Below are 15,729 nucleotides of genomic sequence, written 5' to 3'. Positions count from 1 at the left end.
ATGTTCCTGCCTTTATCGTTGCTCGATCGCGATTATAGTAACGTGAACGCGTCGTTACGCAACTGTTATGTACATATGTGAATTTTTAAAACAAATGATAATGCGATCAGGTGGCGTCACAATCTCGCCCCGATAGAAACAGTCGAGCCCGCTTGTCAAAGAAGATATCCGCGGAGGAGGAATCCCAGCGTCGTTCGCTCGAGCTCGTCGTTAACGATATTTCGATAGTCGTCACCGAGCTGCTGGATACGCGAGGGAACGGGACTCGCGGGTCCAAAGATCGGGTCGATAGTAAAAGACGAGTTAACGGCGGGTATCGGGGGCGCTGGTTCGGGTGTAATGGTTATCAGCGCGACCAACCAAGTCGAGGAAGGAAGTGTACACTGAAGCATAAAGGATGGGTGAGCGGGGCAATAATTTTTATCGTTCCATACTATTATGCAAATCGGCCGCTAAATATTCACGAGGCCGATTTTAAGTGTCAAATTGCGGCCGCGAGTTAACCTTCGCCGATAGCGTTTTAATAGTTCATAGTCTCCGCTCCTCGCCGTAATCTCGACGTGAAATTTAAAGCGTAATTTCCGCGGTGATGCAGCCCGTCGCGCGATGACACTTTTCACTTGGAAATGTCGGGACGGCCGCTTAATCTAGGCAGCCACATGTCATAAGAAAGGCCTCGTACGAAGTATTTATGTTTTCTCAACAGCGGAAATAGTGAGGTTCATGTTCGCCATAATGCTCTGCATCGCGAATATGATCATCTACGGTCTGAAGGTCAATATCGCCACGGCCATCGTCGGCATGGTTAAGACTATGAAGACAAACACCCCACAGGGGGGAGATGCATCCCATGAATGCGGTTTCGATGATGTAGGCGGCTCGAGTATCGACATAGAGGGACCTTTCGAATGGACACCGACAGAACAGGGACTAGTTGTCAGTATATACTTCGCGGGCTATCTCGTAGGGATGTTTCCTTCTGGATACTTCTCAGATCGGTAAGGTTCTGCACTTGTGGGTGGCACTGGTCGGTGACCAAAACTTAAGGGGATCCTTCGGTTAACATTTTTCAGAACATCCGATTTTTTTTTATTTATTTTCGTGGTATAACATCCCGAGAATACCCTGGTGAAAATTTCACACCAAAATTCCTAACGGTATGAATTCTTCAATTCAAACTCTGAACGCAGATCTGAGCCGAGAACACTTTGAACACGTTTTTCTCGAACACACTATATTTTGAAACGGTAACCACGATTTAGGTCTGGTCCGAAACTACACATTTTGTGAAGATGCTCGAATTTGTTTTGAATCGATTGGAACCTCCGTTTTTGAGTTATCTCTACAAAACAAAAAAAAATTTTTTAAAAAAGCCTCTTTAATGATCCATCTGTAGCGTCATATATAATGCATATTTTTGACTAAACAAACAAGTTTTTTAAAGCTTATGAGGTTAATAAACTTCAGGCCAAAGAACAAGTCTCAGTTTCAATTTGTTCCTTTGTAATTAATTGTAACAGAAATCCTTCATTTTCCACAAAAACGACTGCCTAGTACCCTTAAGGGTCTTCCAATGAAGCATGATTTTAGAAACAAAATGAAACAAAATATGGAAAACCGTTTTAAATAAACATTACTTGTTTTCAAAAGGGATATCTTTTGAAAAAATTCATATGTCATTTCATGAAAGGAAAATAGGATGCCGGCTTCCATTCCCTCCGTGGCACTTTAGCCTTAAAACGTCAGAATAATAGTTCACGCGAAAATACTTGTAACACTTTCTGTGGCCCACCTATCTGATCACCCCTAGAGTCAACCAAATGGAGATTCGAAAATCACCATCCACAGAAACTTTTCAATAACCAAACTATTACTCCTAACTCGACTTGTGCAAATAATTGAAATCCACTAGAAACCGTTATGAGAATATGAATGACTTTAAAAATCACAACCATTCATCGACATTTCGCAGCTTCAACACCAAAAACGTCTTACTGATCTGTGTGCTGGCGAACGCTATTCTAACGCTACTGGTACCACTTGTCGCCCATATGCTCGTTGTCCTCTACATCGCAAGATTCCTCACCGGCGTCATGAGCGCTGCAAATTTGCCAGTGGTGAACGTTCTCGTGGGCAAATGGGTAGTTTACGAAGAGAAGAGCCTGTGGGTCGCGATCATCTTTGCTGGGACATCACTTGGCACCGTTGTGTCTATCTTCACTTCTGGAATGATAATGGACTCGTTGGGATGGGAAGCTGTTTTCTACATCCACGGCGCGCTGCCATTGATTTGGTGTGTCTTCTTTTATTGGTTCTTCGAAGACAGCCCAGAAGAGCAAAAATATATCTCCGAGACGGAGAGACAGCTTATCGTGAATACTTACGGCCACAGAAGCCCACACTCTGCAAAAATGGCGGTACCGTGGAAGGCTATATTCACATCGGTACCCTTCTGGACGCTGATCTTCACGAACACGTTTGGCAACTTCGTTTGGTACCTTTTGCTCACCCAATTGCCGTTGTACATGAACAAAGTACTCAGATTCGATATCAAGTCGGTAAGTCACATCGGATAGTGTGATAGCGTTTGCCGTGTGACACGAAATTGGTAGAAATTGTGCTGGCGAGTGAGTGGCATGGGCACACAATCTTGCATGTACTTGGTCCATGGCACATTTTGCAACGTGTTAAATTTGTAGGTCGCGCTACTTAAAATTTCGTGAGAAAATCAGGTTCAAAGTTTCGTCTTTTTCAGATCTTTTATGTGGACCTTTACGTAAGAACGAGGCTAATTTCAATGACCAATCGCAGAAATAATGAAAAATTAGTGAATATGTATACGTATGCTTGGTTTTATTATACATATAATCCGTATGAATACAGTTGAGCTGCTATTGCCACTTAATTAAGTACGGGTTTGTACGTTGTCTACGCATTGAGGCTCTGGGGGAATCGAGCTTTGAACCCGAATGTCTCTCATCTTTTAAATAGTGTGGCCTATGCCCTTGACATAGTATTATATTATACGGAGTGGACCAATAAGAATGGTTCATTGACCATTTGGTTATGGAGCAGTAAGGATACAAGTTGTTTAATGTGAAAAAGGGTCATCGCCATACGACGACCCCTTTCATACCAAACAACTTTGATTCGAAAAAGTTTCCTCTTATTTCCATGGTTCCGGAGATGTTGAAGGTGGTAATTCCTATTAGTTCATCCTAAATACAAAATTTTGGTTAAATCGGTAACTCGTAGGTAACTTGTAGTGAAAATAAATTTTCTGACGAGGAATGGACTCCAGGTGTAACGCTGACTTTGAACAGCTTTTCATAATACCTGCTACCAAAGTATCACACTACAAATCAATTTTATGCTGCCAAAGGGCTCACTGCATCAATCGTTTTCTCACTTTGAGTGGCGTCCGCGTGTTCCAGCGCCGATATTTTCGAGAAACCATCAAAAGCATTGTCCAAAAGTGAGGTGTGCGTATTCTACGCTTTGTCCAAAACTTTCCCGGCAGAGGAGATCGCTCAGAAAGGCCTGACCGATTTAAAGGGACATTTTCCAACACCTTGCGCCACTCAAGGTGTTAAGGAGGTTTCGCAGAGTGATAGAGCTCGAGATACTGAATGATGTATGGTTCCGAGCATATACAGTTAATAGTGTAGTGGATGTGTAATGTTAAAGATTTAGTACGAATTTCTTTAATCAGTTACTTAACTGTAATTCTCGAAAGCTGAACCTGCTTTTCAAGATATGCATTTTATTCCACAGAACGCTGCCCTTAGTTGCTCCCCTTACCTTATTAACTCAATTGCGAATCCAATCCTGGGCAAAATATTGGATTGGGGCAGGCAGAATGGGTACTGGAACCAGACGAATGCCCGAAAAATTGCAGTATTTGTAAGTGAGTGTCGTCCCGTTATCAGTGTTTAATGCAGAGTGTTCAGAAGGGTTTCGAATTTTGTAAGCACAGAATATCTCGCGCATTCTCGTTTCAGCAACGCGAGCGAGTTTTCTTTATTCGCCAAATATGGTATGGGGATGAACGACGTTGTCGTTAATTGTATGTTTACACTTTTAAAAGTTGCTTGTGTCAGCCGAACACATCGTCGGATTTAAAGAATTATTTGTCTCAGTTTTCACAGGTGATTCTACATCTGTTAAGAGAATGTGCCACGGAATTGTCAAAGGCCTCGAAATTCATGGTCCAAACCTCTCTGTTGCAACGTAATACTACTCACTGAGAGGATGAAAAGTATCAAAGGAAGAATGTTCCAAATATAACGAACCTAAAGAATGATTCCTTCAATACATTATCCTCTCAGTGAGTAAAACAAATTTCAACAATACATTGTGTCCATGCATTATTTTTCTAACAATAAGTCATCGTCAATTTTGTCGTCTATCATTTTAACAGATCTCTGCCTAACCAAGCGCATAGAAACACTTCTAAAAACCGGGACAAATAATTTGTTTGCACCTTGTACAATATTCATTGAATAAAATAGCCATAGCCACATAAAGGGGGCATTTACCCTTACACCGTAAGAAGGCGTTGGCCTAGAACATTGAACACTCATTTTTGAAGGTCCTATATATCGATTTCGAAGCGTCATACGCGATACAAACTTATTCGTATGATTCGTAGGCTGCATTCCACCAAGCCTCTGTCTCATCGCAATTGCGTATGTCGGTTGCAATCGCATCGCCACCACAGTGCTACTGATAGTGAGCATAGTGCTCTGCGGCGCGATATTTGTTGGTCATTTATGTAACCACAACGACCTGGCACCGAATTATGCTGGAATTCTAATGGGAATCACAAATACCCCGGGAACGATCTCAGCATTCGTTTTGCCAGGCTTGGTAGGGGCGCTCATGGAACACGGGGTAAGAATACGAACGTCTAATTACTATTTAAACTTATCTACGTAGAAATAGCAGCAACTTTTCGGATATTAGACGTAGAGAGAGAAAATCTTTAGGGCTGCTGGGCGAATTTTTCGAGTAGCGAAGTATTCGAAATGAGATCCTGCTTAAGCAATTCCTTCAATGAATTCTTGCCCTCTCTGCACTTGAATTTGCTGAGTGGGTTTAAGCCGCGTTCCCGCGAGTGCGACACGTGAAGCAGAGTGAACGGGAATGTTTTTGTTCTCTGGTGATTCTTTTTTAATGTTCGTATGGCTAAAGATTAAAGCTATGAATTATTTCGAAGATACCTGCGGAAATTTGGGGACAAAATACATTTTATAATATTCTATTTTAACAGCTTATAGAATCGAAAATAAAAAAGGGGACATAATGGTTGGTTTTCAAAGACATAAAGATTTGTTTTAAATATGTAGTGTATCAAAATCCAGTTAAATGTATCCAAAGTTATGGTTTTCGCGTATAAAGCTGCTGTCTAAATTTCCTTAAGAAATACAAGAGAACTTTTTGGCTAAACCAATGCATCACGACATTGGCAACTCTGGCGAGACAAACATTCCGACGAGAGTCAGTTTGTTTTTCGATAACCAACAAACGTCAGGCTGCAAATACAGAGATCGTAAATTTCTAGAATCTAAATTAAAGTATTTACATACTTCCGCATGTGTTATGCATGCAATACTGTGTCAACACTCCTACACTTTTTTAAGATACTAGAGATTGCATCTGTGGTAACATAGATTTGCTTCTCAAATCTCCTTTCCTTCTCAGAAAGCAGGATCCCCTATTTTATTATAGTGATTATAGCAAGTGGGATTGCAGATAAGGCTTATGTAACCACTGCGAACCACTGCTTATCTCGGTTAATTTTATACTTTTATGATGCAGCATACTATGGCACGCTGGAGGATCGTATTCTGGATTAACGTTGTTGCCCAAGTATCCGCGTTTATTGTATACTTTTTGTTCGGCTCGGGAGAGATTCAAGAATGGAATCAGTCGTCAACGAGGACTGAAGAGTGAAGACGCAGGAGCCACCTAATATTTCGTCTTGAAATTAGTGTCTATTTCTCCTGACAATTGCTCACTTATAAACAACTTCGATATTATTTATGCATTCGCTAACTATAATGCATGAAAAAGCAAACTTCTATCATTTCTAAATTACGCACAGTGGTGGAGAAAATGCTAAGTAGTCTTAGTAGTTTCGTGCTTTGTTATAGTAATTATATTTTCGTTTCTGGACAATTAGTGCAAAGTTTTGTTAACTACACTATTTTGGAGACCTTTTACAGGAGAACACGACAATAAATTTTCCTTGTACTACAAATATTGTGTTGCAGTTATATTGTGTTATAATCATATTGCAGTATTGGGTAATTTGTTCGAAAATCTGTTGTTCAATCTTTTATATCCTGAACGTTCTTTAATAATTACAATAATCCTCTTTATGTCTGCTGCTATTAAACCTAACCCTGTACTACCTGAACTTTCTAAAAAAAAAAATGCAAAAGAATAGAAATAATTGCTAGTGCCAACGACATTTCAATTCAGCAATTACATTCTTCTCTGAAACCTTCCGTAATTAGGCTACTTAAAATTACACGTCGTAACCTAAACGAATCTGAACCCACAAAGTATTCGAAGCAGTCATCGTCGTTATAAATAATTCGCTGCATCCACAGACGGCGCGGCGTTTCGACGGCCGTGAAAATCTTTTGAGAGCCGCGCGCGCGATGCATAAAGGTCTGCCGCGCAGCTACAGTAATTAGAACCGCGAGACCACCCGTAATGATGGCCGACCAATTAAGGGCCACCTGGTGCAAAAATCCGTCTTATCCCAATTAGATCGCGGCGTTGGCAACTAGCAGCCCGCGAAAGGCCCTCCCGAAAAACGAGCAGCAAATCCGGGGCGAAAGAGTCGACTGCCGACGACTTAACACAGAATATTTATGGCGGTCGAAATATTACGTTTGTAATCTATTTTGGGAGCCGTAGCAGCTCGTTTTCAGCGGCCACGCCAGCCGCTCAGGAAAATGGAAGAAGACCGCTAACTCATTTCCCCTCCCGTTCGAAAACGTTTCCTGTGACTGCGATAACAAAGACTACTCCAGGCGAAGCCCTCAAAGTTTCATCTTCCCAGACTCCATGGGATTTTGTGTTACCGGCAATTAATACTGTTCGAGGTTTTCCCCTATCTTTCAATCTTTGCATGATCGTGTAAGATACGTAGGGAATTGTTTTTAAACGAGTAACCTGTGGGGAACAATGCTTAATGGTAGAGGAGGGTGGAAGATATGGTATGTGAATGAAAAATACAGTACTGGAAATATTTATTGCATCACTCGAAGAAACACGTTGACACTTATACCTCCCTTATTATTATAGCACCAGGAGAATATTATTGCAAAAATGTATAGCTTAGTATCTTAGCCAAAATAAATTGGATACGAATCTGGTTAAGTACACTAGTTTACAGTCATTTGGTGACGAAGACTCCTCTATGAAATTCTTATGTAAGGTGGTCCCCTAAACTCAAAAATCGACATGAGACGAAATCCGAAGGATACGTTTTTGAGATATCCTCTGATGAATATTTTGGTAATTTTTTAAAAAGGCGACTCGACGTTTTTGGCCATATCTCGCGTTAGAGGCGACCGATTTGATCGCAATGACTCTTAAATTAAAGATAATTAAATTGCATACAATTCTTTTCCACATTATTTTCCACTCGGACCAATAGTTTAGGCGGAATCGAATGAAACTTTTAAAAAATGTAATGTTTTGAGGCCGAAATTGAAATCGAAAATTCACTACATAGCCGGGAAGACATAGAAATTATCATGCGACGTCCAGTTTCTTATTTTTTTTTTACATAGAATGCGCACCTTTACGCAGAAAACAAGCCCAACTTGAGCAAAATCCATGCTCAAATAAGGAAGTTATGGGCGATAGAGTGGGAGTGCGTATTTTCAACTTAATCCCTATTTTTGCACCTTACATAAGAATTTCATAGTGGAGTACTCGATCACAAATGATTTTTTGAATTTTGTCAACTACTGCGTAAATTTGAGAGTGATGCAGACTGCAGGTAATAGTTACGCGAAGAAAGAAAACCTTGTTTCTTTATTACTTTTATCATTTTTAAGGATTTGCAAGCAAATTTCATATAATCCTCTACACTTATAACAGTAGTACTGCTGTAAAAGTCTCGGGAAATGTTGATAATCCGTGAGACTTAAAAATTTTAAAATACCCCTTTTATACGATTTAAAATTCTTAAAACTTATGAAAACAATTTAAAAATATATCTTGTCCCCTGAAGCTGTCACAATTAACCTTCTCTCAATTATTTTCTTATTAAGAAGGCGAAACAAGCTGTACTTCCATCGAAAATGAAACGATAGAAGCCACGTTTAGTCTATCAATCAGGCCGAAGATAATTATTCCGAATCAATTAAGCCGGTAATTACCATGTTCCCACGATAAGTAGATGCAGGAAGAGAAATCGAAGGACGACTTAAAATTCTATCTCCCTCTCACGTAGGTGGTCCTGGAAGATTGCTTCCAAGGTGTTTACTAATTCATGAGATGATTATCCTAAGGCTGGACGCTTTCGCTATTAATCGTGCTTATTCGATTTTCTAACCATTCGAGGCGGTGATCTATTCTTCAGGCAGCCTACGACAAATGATTCATCGTTCGGTTACTGTACAGACACTGTAAGATATTAGAGGAAGGGGTGTGCTTAAGTCAAAGATGTCCAAAACAATCGATAATGCGATAGCTTTGACTGACAGCGATAGATGCCCTCGCGTCCTCAGTAACCTAGAGATACTATAAGATATTATAGTGTAAGATATACTATAAGATATCAAAGCTATCGCTTTATCGATTGTTTTAGATATATCCGAATTAAGCACACCCCTTCCTCACAATATCGTACGATAAGATTTTCTTCGATGAAGCATCCAGTCGATGAATGGTTCTCGATATTCATGGTCAATCATGAATCGTCGATACCGATAGAACGAGCAAACAGAAGTCTTTCAGCAGTGAATTACAGTTGTTCTAATGGCCTAATTCTTTGGATGGCGTGGGCTACTTTCTGCTATTGCGTGACGTTATCACGACGATTTTATAAAATTTTTTAAATATTTGAAAAAATAGTTGTGGATAGAAGTGAATTTTTTTGGTAAAGTTCACCAAATTCTTAAATTTTGTTTTCAAGGTTTGTAAGTTTACACAAATATTTACAGACATGTTCTGGGTTGCGGTACACCCCGTGTGACCGCGAAGGGTTAATATTAAGATGAAGTTGCCGTGAAAGTCTGAACTGTAATAATCAAATTCGCCTGCAGTTCAAATTGGTATGCTCTCCAAAGATACAGAGGCATACTGAATATAAAGTGCGCAAAGCTTCATGTGGAGCAATTATATAATAAACTAGATTCTGTATCTCACGAACACAGCGTGACTCAATCAGTCCAAAGCTCTATCTCGCTTCGTTTTATTTTAAACAGTAGGTACACTGAAAATTTGCCAGTAAATGAGCCTACAAAAAGTCATAACAGTGTTCGGTTAAGCCGACTTCTCTGTCACCCAACAATCCGTCGAAGAAGCTATTAATCAACCATAATTAAGGCTCCGTTGATCTTTTGCCGAGGGATCGAGACGTCGACTCGTTTGCCCAGACCTGGCAGAAGTAGACTCGGTTGCACGTCGCTCGACGCCATGGTTAATCAATCCTGAAGCTCGTTACAGTCGAGCTTCTCGGCGGTTGAACGTCAACGCATCCGAAGCTTGCCACCAAGATGCCAAGAATTGTTAATCTGTCGCAGCTCGTACGCTTAACACAGAGTGATAATGGCTGCACCACGTACTGGTACGTGAGGAATAGAAAAATAACGGTTCGCGACCAAACACATTACTTAGAAAAACAGATCCCTGTCGATTGAGATAAAAGAAAAGTAAAGTGTGTAAGTCTGGTAGTTTGGAAGATAAAAATTTATTTTGCAACTAGTTTTCACGAGAATAGGCAAAGGTCGGAGATTTTGATTGCCTGTGCGTTTTAAACAAACACATTTGAAGCTAGCAAAATAATAACTTAAACCCCTCACAGTTTTTTTTTATCAAAATCCCTGACACTAAGTAGAACATGTGATGCATCAAGTAAATTAATTCACAGTTTTAGAAAGAAATATTCATTTATAAAGATTGGTACAGCGAAAATAGGCGAAAATTGCAAACTTCGACATCCTGTATTTTTTTAAAAAATTCGAGACTAGTAAAATGATGGATTGAACTCTCTCTGGTTTCATGTTCACCATATTATATTACAATTATAGCAAAATCCCTAATGTGAAATGCGGAGGTGATCGATTTCAAGTAGAATGACTCTCATACACAAGGTTCCACTACACTACTATTCGTTCAACTACAGTGCTGTTTCTGGTTTGAAAGCATGCCATATATAATTTAAATATTCCCTACCAGATTTCGATATTACCTGGAATCTATTCAGCCGCCTTGGTGAAACTCACAATAATCCAACGTTAATCCGATTTTCTCTTACATATCTTAACCGACAAGTATGAAAATAGACTCCAAATTCGAAAGACCATCTATGGCTACTATACTTTATCCGAATAACGTACAAGATAAATTGGATCTCAAGTAAAGGGAATTTGGAACTATATTATATGTACATTAACTCTTAACTTTTCAGTTGAAACGAGTCTTTGTTTTCTGAGAAGATTCTTACCATTTTTTAAATTTCTGTCACCGTTATTCCCCTAGGAACCTTATTCGAACATGCTTAGAGTAGCAAGTTTTAAATTACTGCTTAAATAAACTACCCTTTGTTCTCGCACATCAAATAAATGTTTAATTTTTCGATTCGAAGACTCTTCGGTTCCTCCAACCCTCTGCCACCGTAGTTCCCCTACAAACCTTAGACAGACATTTGTGGAGAAGTCAATTTCAAATTGTTACATAAACAAATTACCCCTTCTTCCTCCAATTCAAATAAGTGTTTATTTTTTAGAAGTATTGCCATCATCATCAGCATAAGAGTTTTTAGCTGCTCAACCCTCTGACACTGTCGTCCCCCTAGGAACCTTAGGCAGACATTCGCTGCGTACCAGCACTAGACCACACCATTATTACTAGCGATAAATCGCCACCTTTAATAAGAGCTCACATGACGTTCCAGACGGAAGCCAGGGACGCCGCCGTCGCAGCTAACGTTCACGACGGCGACGAAAGGATCGTGATATTGGACGTGACGTAGGAACGATGAATCGAATGCAGTTTGTTCAGGAGGCTTCCTAACTAACTTGAATATTGATGATTACGTGTAATTGTGTGAGTGTTATGTTATTCGAGTGGGAATAATACTACGGTAACTGTACGAAAAGTCGACAGTGAGATCTGTCTTAAAATTATTTTTCTCTTTATACGTCACTGTTCTGCTATTGATGTTTCATGTATGCCAAATAGGCGAGCAAATTATTCCGTCATGCGGAAGTGTCAAGTGAATGAGCATCGGTACGTCATCTTTGTGACAGGTGGATTTTCGCTCTGCCAGATTCTGGAATAAACGAAGTGTTACATTAAAAAAATTTAAATAAATGTTTCATTTTTCTATAGCGTATTTCTTGATCATTGCACCAATCGCGTGAACAATAACCTCTTCCTTGAATTGAATAGTCCTTGTAGAAATCACTGTAAGTCCCAAAGTTAAAAAAAAATGTTAGAATTTGGTTTTTGACACTTACAGTGTTTTCTACAAGGACTCTTCAATTATGCATAAATTCTCTCAAATATTTATATGTTGCTTATAATGTAGCCAAATTTAAACTATTTCTTTTAGCAGAAAATAATAAAAAAGAAAGGAATATACACTTTAGTGTCTACGTAAAATATTCCTCTAATACTTTTCTCTATCCCTGCCTGTAAAGGACCATTTATCTTTTATCTGCTGAGCCTCTTAAAAAAACCTTTAAATTGATAGAGTAGCTTATAACTTATACCCTACTGTAAAACGCAAGCTGTCACCAATCTATTTTACTTTAGTTATGCGAGCACACAATTTTCGTAATAAATACAACCGCTAAGGTATTAGAAAGAATCAATGGCATAGAAAGGCCTGATCGATTGCACTTTGCCGTGTCCGTTCAGACAGAAATGTAGATCAGTGTTACCGAGGGGTGAATTGGATGTGTGTAATAACTGAAAATGCAGCTGCTAACAGTCAGGCCAGCTCCACCCTTAAAGCTTTTCTGCCACAAATCCCTTTTAGCCGTGAGACTGAGCTATTAAGGTCTCAACAAGCCACGTGTCTGCACTTGAGTACCATATTCACGTGTGTACCATTTCAGTCTCACTTGTATTCAGGTGTAAAAACACCACGCGTGTAAATTTCATAAGCTTGTAATTTGTTGCGCGTTTAAAGCAGGCAAAGTTTTTTTCACAGCTTTCTGTAATTATATGACTACCTACCTACTTCAGAAATCATGTGGATTATTTATGGTACACGACCTGTATAATTCCACTAAAATGATGGATAGTTACATTTACTACTTGTAAAACTTGTATTTACCATTTCCATTCAAGGCTCAGATGTTTATTAAATATTATGTATTATGTATTAAGAGTCACGTTTCATAAAAGTGTTAGCTGCACCTCCCCTTTTATGCAATTTGTCGAATTCCCAAAACATTAAGGGGGGAATCCTATTTTATGGGCTAACAACATAGCAAAATTTAGGAATTTCGATCATGCATAACTACTGTATTCATGGTTAAAAATTTAAAAAAAAAAAATTGCAGCTTCCTCAAAGATGCATCAAAACATGGCCCAAATTTCAGATGATTCGAATCGCTGGTTTCTTAAAAAAAAAATCCCAAATTTTGCTATGATTTTAGTCCAAAGAATAGGAGTCCCCCTTAAGGACACCATACTTTTTTCATATTTTATGCAGTTTCATATTACGAATTTTAGTGAAGAAAGCTGTTTCGAAGCAAGTCATTGAAATCAGCGGGTAGCTACAACAGCGCGACAACGCAACAAGTCTATGAAAATTAACACCTCGCCATAACAAAGTGGTTTTATTAAAAAGCTCACCAGTTGAAACGAATCATGCAAGTACTGGTAAAGATGTCTATCTACAGAAATACCTTCTCGAATACCCATTCTCCCAGCAATTTCTTTTCAGATCTTGATTCCATAAATTAATTATGCTACACTACTACAGTACAGCTAATCCATTTCTACATTTTCCATCCGCCAGAGCCCAGCCCTTACCTCAAGAATCCATGTCATAAACAAGCACTAAGTACTGCCTACCACAGAACCAATGCTCTCCCTCGGAACTCGATGCCTCTTTGTTCGTTAACTGCTCCGCCGCAAGCGTGAACTGGGTCATTGAGCGAAGACTCGCGAGTCGTCAAAGTACTCGGGAGTATTTCCTCGCGATTCCACGCGGCAAAAAGGGGAACGGAGGCGACAGGAGGAAGAAGAATGGGAGAGGGAGGGCGGAAGGTCGACTCGGTTCTCAACATTCCACGGAGTCCAACGAAGAATTCGATATGCCAGGGCTGACGACGCGATCCAGGCAAAGACGGTCCTCGCCGGCAGGAATCTCGAAACTCGGTCACCTCATTTCCAATTGACCAGCTCGACACCCCCCGCCACCCCTTGCCGACTGGTGCCGCATTATGCGAACTTCCTGTAGATTAGTTGCCGCTAAGTTTAATGCTTCGCCAAGTGGATGCCGCGACGACCTGGCCATTCCATGGGTCAACGCAACTGTTCGACGTGGACGAGGCAGAAGCCAGGCTCCCCGCGCGATATCCATACACGGAACACAGCGGACCTCCCTATAAAAGCGTTCAGCCCCGTCGGGGATTCCGAATACGCGACGAGGGTTCAGCAGGAGGGCTTGTTTAATCGGCGCTCGTTGTTGCTGCATCGGATTTTGATTAGCGCAGCCGCGTCACGTTCGTTCGTGCCGTTCGTTGACGGATGAAAAAATCCGTCACACAGGCGTCGTTCAGTGTGCGCATAACTTACGAGCATACGTCAAATGTAAAATGTGCAGGGAGTCGGTCCCAGCCGCGTTTTTCGCGCTCGTTGGCGCGGGGAACGTGTACGCTGACGATGTATAATTCGGTTATCGTTTAGAAATTGTTGGTCGATGGTAGGTGCTAGTTACGCGATGGTGTCAAGTTGGAATTTAAATGGGGAATTTATTTCGCAGAGAAATACAAATTGTCACGTGGAATGTTTAGCGAGGGGACCAAGCGAAGTGTACATGGTATTTAAACTTTGTAGGTTGATGGAGAACAAGTGTTTCAGCCATGTTTGGTCGTTTACGTATTGCGTATTAAAAATAATAATTTTAATATACTCTTGTGTTTTCTTCTGTTTGATAAGCAATCAATTTAAACAGGGAATCAATATACAGAAAACACTGTTTGATGTGCAAACTCAAGTAAATTATAATGATCATAATTGTGCTAAAATTAGACTTGAAATTCGATCAGCCGAGTAAAGCGTTGATACTATCTACTGAACTATCGTTGTTTTTGAAAGCATGAACTTAATCCACTTACAGAATTTCATTAAAATCATCATAATGTACAATGTTTTAAACAATACGTTCCATAGCAGTAGCAATAAATTGTTAAACTATCCTCATGAATCACTGCCACTTCACGTAACTTTGTGCCCCCGTTGCACCACCCATTGTGCAGTTAGAGGTGAAACAGCATAAAGTTACTGGGTGCGTTCATTGTCACGGGCACACGTTTTATTATTATTTCAATTAGGTCTGAGCGAAAGCTCACCCCTTCAATAGGATTGCCATTTCCTCTTCTGCGACGTAATACGGCACACGGCCACCCTCCCGTGTCTCCCTTGACCACCCTTTCAAACTCCCCGCTCTGCACCCTTGAAAACTGTCAGCATATTGCGCATGCATAATTGAACGTGTTCAAACAAATAACAAAGTTTTCGCATGCTGATGAGGACGCCACCGCATCCGGATTTCGGCTGCCACCGACTGGCAGTGACATATTTTCATTTGACACGCGGGGACAGCCTACCCCCGCGCGCTCCTCCTGATTCTGCAAACGTTTCTGATCGATTTTTTTTTACGGCCTTGCCTAAGGAACCGAGATATCAAAGACAGCTCAAGTGACGAGAGTAAGAAGACGTCTCGGATATCCTAATAGTGAAAATGGAAACTGTGTTTGCTGGTAAATTAACCAAGTTTCGTGTAAATTCAATAATTTTTGTGTTTGGGAGAGGAGCAGGTATATTATCGTGAATATTCTAGCACGCAACTGCAAGTGTTGGCGTTATAATTCAGAGGAGCACATCATTCGCACATGTAAATGCTCGATCGATAGGTTTAATGCAACGCTTCGAAATGCAGTTAGCTAAGAGGAAATTACACCTGACCCGTAAAAGGCTGCCCGCCACTCAGCGGGGATTTAAATTTTACGTCTGGTCTCATCCTTCGAACGATCCAATCTGGCCAGTTGACACGCGAGGGAACTGCTGAATTTTACGAAGCATAATTACAGGGACGTGCGTATCCGGCTATTTTTTCCGGCCAGCAGGGGTGTACTTCCGGGCGAGTGATGCGATAACCATTTACGGGGCTCGCGTGATCGCTGAAGCCCCTCCTGGCCTTTTTCTAGCCATCAACAGCTAGGAAACGTATGGGGTGTGCGGTGAAAATGATCGACTGACCGTAAGCATACTCCCTTGCATAATTGAACGAATAGG

General features: G+C 40.5%; 2 protein-coding genes across 6 annotated transcripts in view; one reads left to right on the top strand and one right to left on the bottom strand.

Moving 5' to 3' along the window:
* The window catches only part of Ten-m (teneurin transmembrane protein Ten-m), an 834,379-nt gene that overhangs the window by 659,157 nt on the left and 159,493 nt on the right, over positions 1 to 15,729 (bottom strand). The window lies entirely within an intron of this gene.
* On the top strand, positions 141 to 6,262 carry LOC143366655 (sialin-like). The gene is made up of 6 exons (XM_076807884.1): positions 141 to 401; positions 707 to 998; positions 1,973 to 2,558; positions 3,775 to 3,907; positions 4,652 to 4,893; positions 5,821 to 6,262. Exons 1-6 carry the CDS (start codon positions 398 to 400, stop codon positions 5,953 to 5,955), a joined length of 1,392 nt encoding a protein of 463 aa, XP_076663999.1. The 5' UTR covers positions 141 to 397; the 3' UTR covers positions 5,956 to 6,262.

The sequence above is a fragment of the Andrena cerasifolii genome, chromosome 3 (assembly GCF_050908995.1).
Source record: "Andrena cerasifolii isolate SP2316 chromosome 3, iyAndCera1_principal, whole genome shotgun sequence".
Taxonomy (NCBI): Eukaryota; Metazoa; Arthropoda; class Insecta; order Hymenoptera; family Andrenidae; genus Andrena; species Andrena cerasifolii.
This window is presented reverse-complemented; position numbering and strand designations above follow the sequence as displayed.

Coding starts and splice junctions, on each gene's coding strand:
- LOC143366655 (XM_076807884.1), top strand. Junction 999..1,972: donor TCTGGATACTTCTCAGATCG/GTAAGGTTCTGC, acceptor GACATTTCGCAG/CTTCAACACCAAAAACGTCT. Junction 2,559..3,774: donor TCAGATTCGATATCAAGTCG/GTAAGTCACATC, acceptor TTTATTCCACAG/AACGCTGCCCTTAGTTGCTC.